This window comes from Myotis daubentonii, chromosome 19 (genome assembly GCF_963259705.1).
Source record: "Myotis daubentonii chromosome 19, mMyoDau2.1, whole genome shotgun sequence".
Lineage (NCBI taxonomy): Eukaryota > Metazoa > Chordata > Mammalia > Chiroptera > Vespertilionidae > Myotis > Myotis daubentonii.
The window spans coordinates 26,982,802-26,998,893 of record NC_081858.1 but is presented as its reverse complement, the minus strand read 5'-3'; the positions used below and the strand labels follow the sequence as shown (position 1 = coordinate 26,998,893).

The following is a 16,092-nucleotide window of genomic DNA, read 5'->3' as shown; positions in this document are numbered from 1 at the left end:
GTGGCTCAGCCTGAAGCCAGGCTCACGGGAGCAGGCCTAAGCTGTCAGTAGAACATTCCCTGGCAAAAGAAAACCGAGTTGAGGGAGAACCAAGATGGCGGCATAGGTTAACGCTGGAGTTTGCTGCTTTGAACAACTACTTCAAAAGTGAAACTAAAACACGGAACGGACATCACCCAGAACCACAGGAACGCTGGCTGAGTGGAAGTCCTACAACTAGGAGGAAAGAGAAACGCACACGGACACTCAGAGGAGGCGCAGTGGTGAAGTCAAATTCTGAGGTGCGGAGTGCGCGGAGCAGGCTGGCGGCGGAGGGCGCGGTTGTTGTGCTCAATCGGGAGGGAGTCGCAGACTCTGAGCACCAGATCCGGGCGAGTCTTTAGGGACCCAGACTCAAACGGGAGAAGCGGGACTGTCTGGCTTCGGTCAGAGTGAGTGCAGCTTTCTCTCCGAGCTTTGCAGCGGGTGCTGGGACTCAGAGAGGCAGAGCCCCTGGGGACAGGACTGAGAGCCGCCATAACTGCTCTCTCCGGCCCACCCTGTTGATCCTGTGCAACCCGCCCCGCCCAAGCCCTGCACAGAGGCATTTGCCGGATAGCCTCAGGCAAAGGCTAGATTAGCACCTCCCTAGAGGACAAAAGTTCTCTCACTGCTGACACAGCTGATTCTCATAGCCACTTGGCCTGGAGGTCAAACCCTCCCTGGAATCAGCTACAACAATCAAGATTTAACTATAAGACTGCGAACAAAGACCACTAGGGGGTACACCAAGGAAGCATAACAAAATGCGGAGACAAAGAAACAGGACAAAATTGTCAATGGAAGATATAGAGTTCAGAACCACACTTTTAAGGTCTCTCAAGAACTGTTTAGAAGCTGCCGATAAACTTAATGAGATCTACACGAAAACTAATAAGACCCTCAATCTTATATTGGGGAACCAACTAGAAATTAAGCACACACGGACTGAAATAACAAATATTATACAGACGCCCGACAGCAGACCAGAGGAGCGCAAGAATCAAGTCAATGATTTGAAATGCGAGGAAGCAAAAAACATCCAACCGGAAAAGCAAAATGAAAAAAGAATCCAAAAATGCGAGGATAGTGTAAGGAGCCTCTGGGACAGCTTCAAGCGTACCAACATCAGAATTATAGGGGTGCCAGAAGATGAGAGAGACCAAGATATTGAAAACCTATTTGAAGAAATAATGACAGAAAACTTCCCCCACCTGGTGAAAGAAATGGACTTACAGGTCCAAGAAGCGCGGAGAACCCCAAACAAAAGGAATCCAAAGAGGACCACACCAAGACACATCATAATTAAAATGCCAAGAGCAAAAGATAAAGAGAGAATCTTAAAAACAGCAAGAGAAAGAAACTCAGTTACCTACAAGGGAATACCCATACGACTGTCAGCTGATTTCTCAACACAAACTTTGCAGGCCAGAAGGGAGTGGCAAGAAATATTCAAAGTGATGAATACCAAGAACCTACAACCAAGATTACTTTATCCAGCAAAGCTATCATTCAGAATTGAAGGTCAGATAAAGAGCTTCACAGATAAGGAAAAGCTAAAGGAGTTCATCACCACCAAACCAGGATTATATGAAATGCTGAAAGGTATCCTTTAAGAAGAGGAAGAGGAAGAAAAAGGTAAAGATACAAATTATGAACAACAAATATGCATCTATCAACAAGTGAATCTAAGAATCAAGTGAATAAATAATCTGATGAACAGAATAAACTGTTGATTATAATAGAATCAGGGACATAGAAAGGGAAAGGACTGACTATTCTTGGGGGGGAAAGGGGTGTGGGAGATGTGGGAAGAGACTGGACAAAAATCGTGCACCTATGGATGAGGACAGTGGGTGGGGAGTGAGGGCGGAGGGTGGGGCGGGAACTGGGAGGAGGGGAGTTATGGGGGGGGGGAAAGAGGAACAAATGTAATAATCTGAACAATAAAGATTTAATTAAAAAAAAAAAAAAAAAAGAACATTCCCTGAAGGATCCTGGATTATGAGAGGGGACAAGCTGGGCTGGGGGACACTCCCTCCAGCACGTTATTTTCGTGCTCCAGGCCTCTAGTTTTAAATAAAACTGTACCTACTCTACTTTCTGACTCATTATCCTATTTTAGTGACAAATGTGAGATTGTGATGTGTGTGCAGAGGTGGTGAACGTCTGGTCAGTTGAACTCAGAAACCATCACATCCTCACTGAATGGAAACCACAGCAGAAACTTGTCACTTAGCCACAAAGCCATAATGTAAGGATGGAGTTCAGACCTGAAGAGCCTGAGGGAGAGACGAGGAGGTGAGGAGGCAGCAGCAGAGGAGGGAGGAGGGGGAGGGGGGTGTCACTGAGAGTCTGTGCTGGTTGTGACCAACCTTCTGTGGGTTTGATCAGAGGAGGAGAAGGTGGTGTCCATGACCAGGGTGGACACTAACATATCAGACAGGATGGGTCAGTAGTGACACAGCTTCACACACATGACATTAATCTGTGGGGGAGCGTGGCTGTCTGGGTGACCATGTGCAGGTGCAGACACAGGATGTGAGCTGATCGGAAACATACGCTGGTCTCGGCCCCTGGCCCCGGCACAGGCTCCTGAACCCTTGTCACTCCCTGGGGGACGGGCGGCCTTTGCTGATGAGGGGACGCTGGGTGGGTCCTGGGTGAGGACGGGCCACTGGGGAGACCAGGGAGGATTAGAAGCTGGGAAGCCTCACACCTGCCCCCATTCGCTTGTAGGAGAGAGGGCTAAGGTGGAGTTTGCAAATTCATTGGACCCAAGGGAGGGATTGTGAGAACCTTTGATGTATCGCCAAGAAGTGTGTAATAGTTGGGACCCACCACCTGTGATTGGCACCATGTGGGACTGGCCCTTTAACTGTGGGTCCGACACAGACTGCAGGCAGAGGCCTCAACAGTCGCTCCTCGCTGAAGAGAGGCTCAGAGCCAGCATCTCTGGGCCCAGGGGTTTTGGTCTCAATTCCTCGTCATCTGAGACACTGTGGGTAACTGTAGCTGCTCCCACTGCCATGAGCTGTGGCACAGTAATAGTCAGCCTCGTCCTCAGGCTGCAGCCCCGAGATGGTCAGGAGCCCCGCATTGGCCGAGGCGTCTTTGGATCCAGAAAAGCGGCTGGGCACCCCGGTACCCTGTCTCTTATCTGAGTCTGATTTATAGGCCAGGAGGTACCGGAGAGGGCTCCCTGGCTTCTGCTGGTACCAGGCTATAACGTAGCTATTAACATTGGAGCCACTGCTCAGGGTGCAGGTGAGCGTGGCTGTGGCTCCCGGAGATGCAGAGAGGGAGGGTGGCTGAGTCAGCACCGGCTGGGAGAGGGACCCTGCAGACACAGACACTGTCAGTGACAGGCAGGGACCAGGGGACGTTTCCCAGGAGCCTGAGCAGGAAGGGAAGGAGCCGGGTCCCAGGCCTGTCCCTACCTGTGCAGTGAGAGAGGAGCGCGAGGAGCAGAGGAGTCCAGGCCATGGTGCTCACAGCCCTGAGCCCACAGTGGGGCTGGGCTGCCCAGGCCTCCTTTTCTCCCCCACCCTCTGCCAGGGGAGGGGCTGCCATGCAAATGAGAGTCCCTCCAGGGACTGCCCAGCCCCTCCCTGGGCCCTGGTGCTGGAGCTCAGCTCACACCCCAGACTGATGGGCACAGAGGTGGGCTCACCCCTTGGGGGGCCCTGGGAGGAAGCACCTGCTGAGACAGCACATCACTGAGCACAGGGCCCAGCCACAGGCCCAGGCTCCTATTAGTTAAGGTCCTCAATGTGCAGCTGCAATGGGACCACAGGGCGGTCCCACAGCGTCCCCTGCTGGTGGCAGCACACACCTGCCTTGGCCCAAAGGCCTGAGAGCCCAGCTGGTCCTGCAGCTCAGAGGGGACTGTCTCTGGCCACACATCCTGGCCTGGTCCCAGGTCCTGTGACTCTGATGCCCTGGAGCCTCCCTGCAGCGCCTCACTCCCAGGAGGAGTCCCGTCTGTGGGAGGAGCCATCATGGACACACAGGACAGATTGATTGGTTTCCCCTCCAGTGAAGATGGTGCAAAAGTCAGTGCACAGAGACCCTCATGTCCGACGTCACAGCCCAGGGACACCTTCCTCTGGTTACTGGGACTCACAGGGCTGCTCAGGGAATTTCCCGGGAACACACTCAGGGGCAAGTTCAAAGGAGGACTTTCCACCAGACCTATCGAAACATGAGATGCATGTGCTGGTTCATAGAGATCTGGTGCGATTGACTCAGACACATCATGGCTTCTGCAGGCCTCACAGTGGCCAATGGAAGGTGTCACAGCTCCTTCATTTCAGAAACTGGCTTTTTATCACGTGTGCACTGATCAGCATTTCTGTGTCCTGTGTTTCCTGTTAGGATTTTCTTAGTTGTCCTAAAAATTTTATATATTTAAATAAAACTTTACCTCCTGTACTTTCTGACTCATTGTCCTATTTTGAGAGAAATGTGCGATTGTGCTGTGTTCACAGACATTGTGAATATCGGGGCCGTTGACCGCAGAAACCATCACATCCTCACTGAATGGAAACTAGAGCAGGAACTTGTCACTTTCCCCTGAGACCCGCCCTTGAGGATGGAGTTAGACCTGAGGAGCCCGAGGGAGAGGAGGGGGTGAGGGAGGCAGCAGCAGAGGAGGGAGGAGGGGGAGGGAGGGTGTCACTGAGAGTCTATGCTGGTTGTGACCAACCTTCTGTGGGTTTGATCAGAGAAGGAGAAGGTGGTGTCCATGACCAGGGTGGACACTAACATATCAGACAGGATGGGTCAGTAGTGACACAGGGTTCACACACATGACATTAATGTGTGGGGAGCATGGCTGTCTGGGTGACCATGTGCAGGTGCAGACACAGGATGTGAGCTGATAGGAAACATACGCTGGTCTCGGCCCCTGGCCCCGGCACAGGCTCCTGAACCCTTGTCACTCCCTGGGGGACGGGCGGCCTTTGCTGATGAGGGGACGCTGGGAGGGCTCCTGGGTGAGGACCGGCCACTGGAGATGCCGGGGGGATTAGAAGCTTGGAGGCCTCACACCTGCCCCCCTTTCCCATGAAGGATAGAGGGCTCAGGTCAGTTAGCAAATTCACGGAACCGAAGGGAGGGATCGTGGGAACGTTTTCTGTATTGCCAAGACAGTGGTTCTCAACCTTGGCTGCACATTAGAATCACCAGGGAATCTTTTTGAAATACTGATTTCTGGGCCTCATCCTCCGGAAATTCTGTTTGTTACTAATGTTGTGGCCCCAACCCACAACAAAGAAACAGAATGTCCGGAGGATGAAGTCCAGAAATCAGCATTTTTAAATGATTCCCGGGTGATTCTAATGTGCAGCCAAGGTTGAGAACCGCTGAGCCAAGAGGTTGTGTGATTCTTAGCCTCTCTCATCTGTGAGTGGCACCTTGAGGGCCTGGCCCTTTAACTGTGGGTCTGACACCGTCTCCAGGCAGAGGCCCCCACAGAAGCTTCTCGCTAATGGAGGCTCAGAGCCACTACCTCCTGGCCCAGGGTTTTTGTCTCACTTCCTCGTCATCTGAGACACTGTGAGTAACGAAAGGTGCTCCCACTGCCGTGAGTTGTAGCGCAGTGATAGTCGGCCTCGTCCTCAGGCTGCAGCCCCGAGATGGTCAGGAGCCCCGCTTTGGCCGAGGCGTCTTTGGATCCAGAGAAGCGGCTGGGGACCCCGGAGCCCTGGTTCTTACTTGAGTCTGATTTATATTCCAGGAGAAACCGGGGACGGCTCCCTGGCTTCTGCTGGAACCAGAGTATCCAGTTATCACTAATATCGGAAACACCACTCAGGGTGCAGGTGAGCCTGGCTGTGGCTCCCGGAGATGCAGAGAGGGAGGGCGGCTGAGTCAGCACCGGCTGGGAGAGGGACCCTGCAGACACAGACACTGTCAGTGACGGGAAGGGACCAGGGGACGTTTCCCAGGAGCCTGAGCAGGAAGGGAAGAAGCCGGGTCCCAGGCCTGTCCCTACCTGTGCAGTGAGAGAGGAGCGCGAGGAGCAGAGGAGTCCAGGCCATGGTGCTCACAGCCCTGAGCCCACAGTGGGGCTGGGCTGCCCAGGCCTCCTTTTCTCCCCCACCCTCTGCCAGAGGAGGGGCTGCCATGCAAATGGGGGTCCCTCCAGGGACTGCCCAGCCCCTCCCTGGGCCCTGGGGCTGGAGCTCAGCTCATTACCGGGACTGAGGAGCAGGGAGGTGGAAGCATCTGCTGAGACAGCACATCACTGAGCACAGGGCCCAGCCACAGACCCAGGCTCCTATTAGTTAAGGTCCTTAATGTGCAGCTACATTCGGAAGCCAGGGCGGTCCCACAGCGCCCCCTGCTGGTGGCAGCACGCACCTGCCCTTGGCCTTGAGCTGAGTGCACAGCTGGACCTGCAGCTCAGAGGGGACTGTCTCTGGCCCCACATCCTGGCCTGGTCCCAGGTCCTGTGACTCTGATGCCCTGGAGCCTCCCTGCAGCGCCTCACTCCCAGGAGGAGTCCCGTCTGTGGGAGGAGCCATCATGGACACACAGGACAGACTGATTAGGTTCCCCCTCCAGTGAAGATGGTGCAAAAGTCAGTGCACAGTGACCCTCATGTCCGACGTCACAGCCCAGGGACACCTTCCTCTGTTGACTAGGACTCACAGGGCTGCTCAGGGAATTTCCCGGGAACACACTCAGAGGCAAGTTCAAAGGAGGACTTTCCACCAGGCCTTTCAGGTCATGAGCTGCATGTGCAGGTTCACGGAGATCGGATGTGATGGACTCAGATACATCGTGGCTCCTCAGGCCTCACAGTGGCCAGTGGCAGGGGTCATGGCGCCTTCATTTCAGGAACTGACTTTTTATCATGTGTGCGGTGATCTGCATTTCTGGGTCCTATGTTTCTTCCTAGGATTTTCTTCGGTGTCCTAACATTTGTTCATATTTTAAATAAGACTTTACCTACTGTACTTTCTGACTCGTCCTATTTTTGTGACAAATGTGAGATTGTGATGTGTGTATAGATGCAGTGAAATTGTGGGCGGTTGATTGTGTGTTGTCACCTCAGGATGGATAGGAAGCTGGTTGTGGTGCCAATTGGAAGAGTGAAGGAGGGACAGGGATTCCTATGCATGGAGCTGTGAGCGACATGGGTGACATGTTGGAGCAGAATAAAGGCTAGACCAGCCCATATGCCCTCAGACAATCATTTCCCAGTTTCCTTCCCCCATGTCACAGTGTGCAATCCTGTGTTCATTCACACAGAATCAAACCCTTTGTTTTTCCTTCATGAACTCCCCCCCACCCCCTGCCCCAGCTCCTCTGTGGGACTTGGGGTTCAAGAAATGAATATTATCCTTTATTGTTCCCACGGTGGGCCTGAAGCGTGTGTGAGTGTCATGGGACATCCGGTGACCTGACAGACTGTACGTTCAGTCGAATGTGAGCAGTCGATTGTCAGCCCTGCGCTCGGCAGGTCATGTGCCCGAGGAAGCGTCCTGGCTTCCACCCTCATTGTTGGCTCCTCACCCGCCTGCCCCTCCTGTCTGCTCTCTGGGACCCCCACGAATATGGAGACTCGCAGGTGGGAGACCTGGTCATGAGGTCATTCGTCCTTTATCTCATGTGTGACCTCCTCCCTGAGAGAATAAAGGAGGATGGAGCGTGTCCATGGATGTGCATTGGGTAAGTTTTAACTGTTAAGTGTGCTCCTAGTTTGGCCAGAAATGGCGCGCACACTCTGGACGAGAGGAGATTGCACGTGACTGGGTCACAGTTCTCTGACCTCAGGTGAGTTTGTGTCACTGTTTGGTCTGACAGGTGGGAACACACAGGCACAGGGAGATGCCACATACAGTCTCCATCCAGCTGATGGGCATGAACAGGCCTGAAGGTCAAAGGCTGCCTAATAGCTGAGAACATGTGCTTTCAACAAAGTGTTTCTCAAACTGGGGTGATTTGGCACCCTCAGGGGCTATTTGGAAACGTCAGGAGGTGTTTTTATGAGTCAGAACCTAGAGAAGAGGAGCTACTGCATCTTCTGTGTGGAGCCCACAGGAAGCTTCCAGATGCCCCGCACGCGCAGAGCAGCCCCCTCCCCAGGCCTCGCCCCCACCCCATTGTCAGTTGTGCGGAGGCTCAGAAACCCTGTTCTGAACTAGCCCAGCCCCAGGGAGTGGCTGCACAGGAAACAGGGCTCATCCATCAAGACACGCGGAGGTCTGAGTGACAGAGAGGGGCTCAGAGCCTGTGGTCTCAGCACAGACGTTCCAGCAGGGGCAGCAGAGAGCACCCCCTGGTGGGGCAGGTGAAGGCAGCCCCAGGACCCAGGCTCTGGGGAGATTTTGTCTCACTTCCTCCTAAGCCTGGAGCCCTGTGTGCTTATAGCCACCACCATAGGACTGACAGTAGTAGTCGGCCTCGTCCTCGGGCTGCAGCCCCGAGATGGTCAGGTGGGCCGCGTTGGAGGAGCTGTCGATGGAGCCAGAGAACCGATCGGGGACCCCCGAGGGTCTGTCATCATCTTCGTAGATCACCATGGTGGGGGCCCTGCCCGGGCGCTGCTGGTACCAGTGCACATAGCTGTCCCCAATGCTGCCGCTGCTGCGGGTGCAGGAGATGACGGCCTTCTGTCCCGGAGACCCCGACACAGAGGGGGGCTGAGTCAGCACAAACTGGGCCCAGGACCCTGCAAGGAGGGGGCGACACAGACATCAGAGAGGACAGCACAGACCCCTGGTCCAGGGAGGGAGGGAGAGGCCATGCTCCCGGGTGGCAAACCGGTGCCCCCCCAGACCCCCCTCAGGCAGCACCTGTGCAGTGAGCCAGGAGGGCGAGGAGAAGGGGAGCCCAATCCATGGTGCACACGCCCCACACTCTGCTTCCTGAGCCGCACAGCCAGGCTGAGCCCTCACCTTCTTATGAGCCCTGATCCCCAGGGGGGGGCTCCATGCAAATCTCCCCTGTCTGCAGGCTGCTCAGCTCCTCCTTCACACTTGGCCTTGGTTCCACCAGAGAGAAAAGCCTGAGATGGGGCCTTATTCCCACAGAAGCCCTGCCTGAGGCTGGGGGCGGGGCGGGAGGGGGCACAGCTGAGCTACTGGGGAGCAGCCAGCAGGGGCTTCTACCACAGCGCCGCCTGGGGGACACAGGGCACAGGTCAGCCCTTGGGGAGTGAGAGGGAAGCATGAGGAGAGGGTGCAGGCCAGGCGCACACAGCTGGGCTCAGAGTGGACTGTGGCAGCCCTGCGCCCCCCTGGCAGCCCCGTGCCCCCCTGGCAGCCCTGCGCCCCCCTGGCAGCCCTGCCCAGGAAAGGGCTGGTCGTGGAGGTCTGGCCCCACTTCCCTCTGGCCGCCCCTCTCCCTGCACAGTCCCCGGCTCTGGCTCGGTGGTGCCCTAATATTCCTGCATGGGGACTGCCACAGCCCCTAGAGGGCCCCGCGGCTCCTGCCCCTCCTTCCGCAGTCACGCTCTGGCCTGTCCATGGCTCTGACTTCCTGTCCTCTGCCCTGGCCGCTGGCTGGTCACAGGGATTTAGAAGCCTGTGTGGCCAGAGCTGCGACCACTTCCAATGGGACTCAGATTGGTGTGTGTTTGTTGATCCTCACCCGAGGGTATGTTCCCATTGATGTTCAGAGAGAGTGGGAGACAGAGGGAGAGACAGAGAAACATCGATGTGAGAGAGACACATTGATTGGTTGCCTCCTGCATGAGTCCTGACCAGGGCCCAGGCAGGAAAGAGCCTGCAACGGAGGTACATGCCCTTGACCTGATCGAACCAGGGGCCCTTTGGTAGTAGCCTGATGCTCTACCCACTGAGCAAATCTGGCCAAGGCCTAATGTGAGTAATGTTAACACAGTCAGTGTGCTGTAGACACAGACACCGTATAAGGGAATAATTCAGTAAATAAATAAGAAGCAAAAGGAACGATGCTGGAGAAGTGAGCTGTTACCTGAGAAACCCTCCCTTTAGGGTGAACAGGGAGTTTAAAGAGCAAATTTTTCCAGGCAATGTTACCTCTTCTTCTTTTTTTACATTAAATATTTCTTAATTTTTCACTGACAGCAGGAACTTGTCACATTTCCCTGAAACCCTCTAGGGACTAATGTGACTAATGTTAATATATTCAGTGTGCTGTAGACACTGATATCTTAAGGGGAATAATTCAGTAAATAAATAAGAAGCAAGTGGAACGATGCTGGAGAAGTGAGCTGTTGCCTGAGAAACCCTCCCTTTAGGGTGGACAGGGCGGTAAAAAAGCAGATTATTCCAGGGAAAGTTCCCTCTTCTTCTTTCTGTTTTACCTTTAATATTTCTTAATTTTTCAATGACAGCAGGAACTTGTCACTTTTCCCTGAAACCCTCCCGTCAGGATGGAGTTAAGAGCTGAGGAGCCCGAGGGAGAGGAGGGGGTGAGGGAGCAGCAGCAGAGGAGGGAGGAGGGGGAGGGAGGGTGTCACTGAGAGTCTGTGCTGGTTGTGACCAACCTTCTGTGGGTTTGATCAGAGAAGGAGAAGGTGGTGTCCATGACCAGGGTGGACACTAACATATCAGACAGGATGGGTCAGTGGTGACACAGGGTTCACACACATGACATTAATGTGTGGGGAGCATGGCTGTCTGGGTGACCATGTGCAGGTGCAGACACAGGATGTGAGCTGATAGGAAACATTCGCTGGTCTCGGCCCCTGGCCCCGGCACAGGCTCCTGAACCCTTGTCACTCCCTGGGGGACGGGCAGACATTTTGCTCTGAAGAGGTGACTCTGCATGGGCTCCTGTGATTGACACCCAAGGGTAGACAGTCATCACCGCGGGAGCCAGGGGTTTTGGTCTCACTTCCTCGTCATCTGAGACACTGTGAGCACCACTATGATACGTAGCGCAGTAATAGTCGGCCTCGTCCTCAGGCTGCAGCCCCGAGATGGTGAGGAGCCCCGCATTGGCCGAGGCGTCTTTGGATCCAGAGAAGCGGCTGAGGACCCCGGTGCCCTGGTTCTTATCTGAGTCTGATTTATAGGCCAGGAGATACCGGGGACGGCTCCCTGGCTTCTGCTGGTACCAGGCTATCCAGTAACCACCAACATTAAAGCCACTGCTCAGGGTGCAGGTGAGCCTGGCTGTGGCTCCCGGAGATGCAGAGAGGGAGGGCGGCTGAGTCAGCACCGGCTGGGAGAGGGACCCTGCAGACACAGACACTTGTCAGTGATGGGCAGGGACCAGGGGACGTTTCCCAGGAGCCTGAGCAGGAAGGGAAGAAGCCGGGTCCCAGGCCTGTCCCTACCTGTGCAGTGAGAGAGGAGCGCAAGGAGCAGAGGAGTCCAGGCCATGGTGCTCACAGCCCTGAGCCCACAGTGGGGCTGGGCTGCCCAGGCCTCCTTTTCTCCCCCACCCTCTGCCAGGGGAGGGGCTGCCATGCAAATGGGCGTCTCTCCAGGGACTGCCCAGCCCTTCCCTGGGCCCTGGGGCTGGAGCTCACACCCGAGACTGAGGGGCATGGAGGTGGGCTCACCCTTTGGGGGGGCCCTGGGAGGAAGCACCTGCTGAGACAGCACATCACTGAGCACAGGGCCCAGCCACAGGCCCACGTTCCTGATGGTTAAGGTCCTTTATGTGCAGCTACATTGGGACCACAGGATGGTCCCACAGCGCCCCCTGCTGGTGGCAGCACACACCTGCCCTTGGCCTTGAGCTGAGAGCCCAGCTGGACCTGCAGCTCAGAGGGACTGTCTCTGGCCACACATCCTGGCCTGGTCCCAGGTCCTGTGACTCTGATGCCCTGGAGCCTCCCTGCAGCGCCTCACTCCCAGGAGGAGTCCCGTCTGTGGGAGGAGCCATCATGGACACACAGGACAGATTGATTGGTTTCCCATCCAGTGAAGATGGTGCAAAAGTCAGTGCACAGTGACCCTCATGTCCAACGTCACAGCCCAGGGACACCTTCCTCTGGTTACTGGGACTCACAGGGCTGCTCAGGGAATTTCCCAGGAACACACTCAGGGGCAAGTTCAAAGGAGGACTTTCCACCAGACCTTTCAGGTCATGAGCTGCATGTGCAGGTTCACAGAGATCTGATGCGATGGACTCAGACACATCATGGCTCCTCAGGCCTCACAGTGGCCAGTGGAAGGTGTCACAGCGCCTTCATTTCAGGAACTGACTTTTTATCACGTGTGCACTGATCAGCATTTCTGTGTCCTGTGTTTCCTGTTAGGATTTTCTTAGTTGTCCTAAAAAATTTTTATATTTAAATAAAACTTTATCTACTGTACTTTCTGACTCATTGTCCTATTTTGTGACAAATATGAGATTGTGCTGTGTGTGCAGACGTCGTGAACGTCTGGGCAGTTACCGCAGAAACCATCACAACCTCACTGAATGGAAAACACAGCAGAAACTTGTCATTTTTCCCTGAAACCCTCCCGTGAGGATGGAGTTAAGAGCTGAGGAGCCCGAGGGAGAGGAGGGGGTGAGGGAGGCAGCAGCAGAGGAGGGAGGAGGGGGAGGGAGGGTGGCACTGAGAGTCTGTGCTGGTTGTGACCAACCTTCTGTGGGTTTGATCAGAGAAGGAGAAGGTGGTGTCCATGACCAGGGTGGACACTAACATATCAGACAGGATGGGTCAGTGGTGACACAGGGTTCACACACATGACATTAATGTGTGGGGAGCATGGCTGTCTGGGTGACCATGTGCAGGTGCTGACACAGGATGTGAGCTGACAGGAAACTTACGCTGGTCTCGGCCCCTGGCCCCGGCACAGGCTCCTGAACCCTTGTCACTCCCTGGGGGGACAGGCGGCCTTTGCTGATGAGGGGACGCTGGGTGGGCTCCTGGGTGAGGACGGGCCACTGGAGAGGCCGGGGAGGATCAGAAGCTTGGAAGCCTCACACCTGCCCCCCATTCGCTTGAAGTGGAGAGGGCTCAGGTGCAAATTCATCGAACCGAAGGGAGGGGTCCTGGGAACCTTTGCTGTATGGCCAAGAGGTTGTGTGAAACCTGGGACCTCCCACCTGCGAGTGGCACCTGGTGGGACTGGCCCTTTAACTGTGGGTCCAACACCATCTCCAGGCAGAGGCCCCCACAGAAGCTTCTCCCTAATGGAGGCTCAGAGGCACCACCTCTTGGCCCAGGGGTTTTGGTCTCACTTCCTCGTCATATGGGACACTGTGTGTAAGCATAGTCGATCCCACCACCATGTTCTGCAGCACAGAAATACTCAGCCTCGTCCTCAGGCTGCAGCCCCGAGATGAGCAGGAGCCCCGCTTTGGCCGAGGCATCTTTGGATCCAGAGAAGCGGCTGGGGACCCCGGAGCCCAGGTGCTTGTCAGAGTCTGATTTATATCTCAGGAGATATCGGGGACGGCTCCCTGGCTTCTGCTGATACCAGATTATGTTATAGACGCCAACATTGGAGCCACCTTTCAAGGTGCAGGTGAGTGTGGCTGTGGCTCCCGGAGATGCAGAGAGGGAGGGCGGCTGAGTCAGCACCGGCTGGGAGAGGGACCCTGCAGACACAGACACTTGTCAGTGATGGGCAGGGACCAGGGGACGTTTCCCAGGAGCCTGAGCAGGAAGGGAAGAAGCCGGGTCCCAGGCCTGTCCCTACCTGTGCAGTGAGAGAAGAGCGCGAGGAGCAGAGGAGTCCAGGCCATGGTGCTCACAGCCCTGAGCCCACAGTGGGGCTGGGCTGCCCAGGCCTCCTTTTCTCCCCCACCCTCTGCCAGGGGAGGGGCTGCCATGCAAATGGGCGTCTCTCCAGGGACTGCCCAGCCCTTCCCTGGGCCCTGGGGCTGGAGCTCAGCTCACACCCCAGACTGAGGTGCATGGAGGTGGGCTCACCCTTTGGGGGGGGCCTGGGAGGAAGCACCTGCTGAGACAGCACATCACTGAGCACAGGGCCCAGCCACAGGCCCACGTTCCTGATGGTTAAGGTCCTTTATGTGCAGCTACATTGGGACCACAGGATGGTCCCACAGCGCCCCCTGCTGGTGGCAGCACACACCTGCCCTTGGCCTTGAGCTGAGAGCCCAGCTGGTCCTGCAGCTCAGAGGGGACTGTCTCTGGCCCCACGTCCTGGCCTGGTCCCAGGTCCTGTGACTCTGATGCCCTGGAGCCTCCCTGCAGCGCCTCACTCCCAGGAGGAGTCCCGTCTGTGGGAGGAGCCATCATGGACACACAGGACAGATTGATTGGTTTCCCCTCCAGTGAAGATGGTGCAAAAGTCAGTGCACAGTGACCCTCATGTCCGACGTCACAGCCCAGGGACACCTTCCTCTGGTTACTGGGACTCACAGGGCTACTCAGGGAATTTCCTGGGAACACACTGAGTCCATAGCCTTCAATCCATTACCAAAGAAAGAAGGGGCATCTGTGAATTAAGCATCCAACTCAACGGTGGTAGAAAGTGAGAAAATAACAAAGGGAAATAAGAGAAGTGAGATTAGAAAATCCATGGCACCCAGCCAGCATGGTTCAGCGGTTGACCATTGACCTATGAAGTAGGAGGTCACGGTTTGATTCCCAGTCAGGGCACATGCCCGGGATGTGGGCTCGATCCCTAGTGGGTGACGTGCAGAGGGTGGGGGAGAAAAGGAGGCCTGGGCAGCCCAGCCCCACTGTGGGCTCAGGGCTGCGAGCACCATGGCCTGGATTCCTCTGCTCCTCGCACTCCTCACACTCAGGGGCAATTTCAAAGGAGGACTTTCCACCAGACCTTTCATGTCCTGAGTTGCATGTGCAGATTCGTAGGGATCTGCCCGCAACCAAGGTACATGCCCCCGACGGGAATCGAACCTGGGACCCTTCAGTCTGCAGGCCAACGGTCTATCCACTGAGCCAAACCGGTTAGGGCCAAAGGTAATTCTTTTACTAAAGGATGTATACGCCTGGGGTATGACTACCCACCACCAGCCGCTGAGTGAGGGATTTATGCTCAGATCACCCTGCAGGGTCACTTTTTCCCTCCACATTCTGGGTTTCACATTTCTTGGAGGCTTTTGTTGTGGGCCACACCATGTTTCTTTGTGGCTGCTCCTCCTCATACAGAGGATGTTGTCCCTGACACCCTGACACCCTTCTTACACCTGCCATGAGTCAGCCCATCCTGGGCAAAGGGTCCTAACAGATCAGCATAATGACCACTTCTCACCCTGTTAGCACAGGCAGCCAGATATTCATAATGGAAGGGAGCGGAGGGGAGCAGAATCCAGTGTAATAAACCAACGAGCTGAAGGGGACAGCCAGCCTGCGTCACCAGGACGTGGCAGCAGTCGAAGGCTCCTCACGGGACCGCTGCTTTAGGACCCAGTCTCGGAAGCGGGCAGGAGGGTCCTCACAGGTTGTCGCCAGGGGAGAAATAAAAACAGCGGGGGAAATGCCTCTGCCAGGCTCAGGCCCAGTCGAAACCAAGAGGGCACAGGCGAGGTGCTTCTGCTGGTAGGCATATCGGCAGTGAGCACAGAGGCCTGCCAGCTCTTCCCTCGGTTTATCTCTTTCCTTACACCTTTTCCTGCTGTGTCATATCAAGCCAATTTAGATTACTTGTTCCAGAAGAATATGGGGCCTTGGGACCCATGGATTGCATAATTCACTTCACTTTCTCTTTTAAAAAATATTTTTTAATTGATTTCAGAGAGGAAGGGAGAGAAAGAAAGAGAGAGAGCTAGAAACATCAATGATGAGAGAGAATCATGGATCGGCTGCCTCCTGCAGGCCCCCTACTGGGGGTCGAGCCCGTAATCTGGGCACGTGCCCTGACCGGGAATGGAACCGTGACCTCCTGGTTCATAGGTGGATGCTCAAGCTCTGAGCCACGCCGGCCAGGCAGTTTCACTTTCGAAGTTGGAATTCCTTGGTCAGGAGTCTTATCTGATCCGTAAGGGACTCTTACCCGCTGTCCCTGCTGATTCTTTTCTGGCCTTTTCGCCGCTGTCCTTCTCCTCCTTGTCCTCTGTCATCGCTCCCTAATCCTCACCCAACCTGGCCACCTCTTCTTACAGACCCTGTCTTTCCACGCAGGGTGCACCCCACTCTGCACCTCCAATCTCACCCTCATTCCCACACGCCGTCAGACCATCTCT

General features: G+C 55.4%; 1 protein-coding gene and 2 gene segments (V, D, J or C); all 3 read right to left on the bottom strand.

The window, feature by feature from the left end:
• Positions 1 to 3,005: 3,005 nt before the first annotated feature.
• On the bottom strand, positions 3,006 to 6,062 carry LOC132222222 (immunoglobulin lambda variable 5-39-like). The segment is given in 3 exon segments: positions 3,006 to 3,358; positions 5,602 to 5,916; positions 6,017 to 6,062. Coding segments are annotated over 3 exon segments (714 nt in total).
• Positions 6,063 to 8,372: 2,310 nt separating this feature from the next.
• On the bottom strand, positions 8,373 to 8,903 carry LOC132222221 (immunoglobulin lambda variable 6-57-like). The segment is given in 2 exon segments: positions 8,373 to 8,701; positions 8,826 to 8,903. Coding segments are annotated over 2 exon segments (375 nt in total).
• A 233-nt stretch (positions 8,904 to 9,136) lies between these two features.
• LOC132222220 (immunoglobulin lambda-1 light chain-like) lies at positions 9,137 to 15,969 on the bottom strand. The gene is made up of 4 exons (XM_059677125.1): positions 15,903 to 15,969; positions 13,204 to 13,518; positions 10,852 to 11,195; positions 9,137 to 9,151 (listed from the first exon to the last, which is right to left on the bottom strand). The coding sequence occupies exons 1-4, from the start codon at positions 15,967 to 15,969 to the stop codon at positions 9,137 to 9,139; spliced, it is 741 nt and encodes a 246-aa protein (XP_059533108.1).
• Between the last annotated feature and the right edge of the window lie 123 nt (positions 15,970 to 16,092).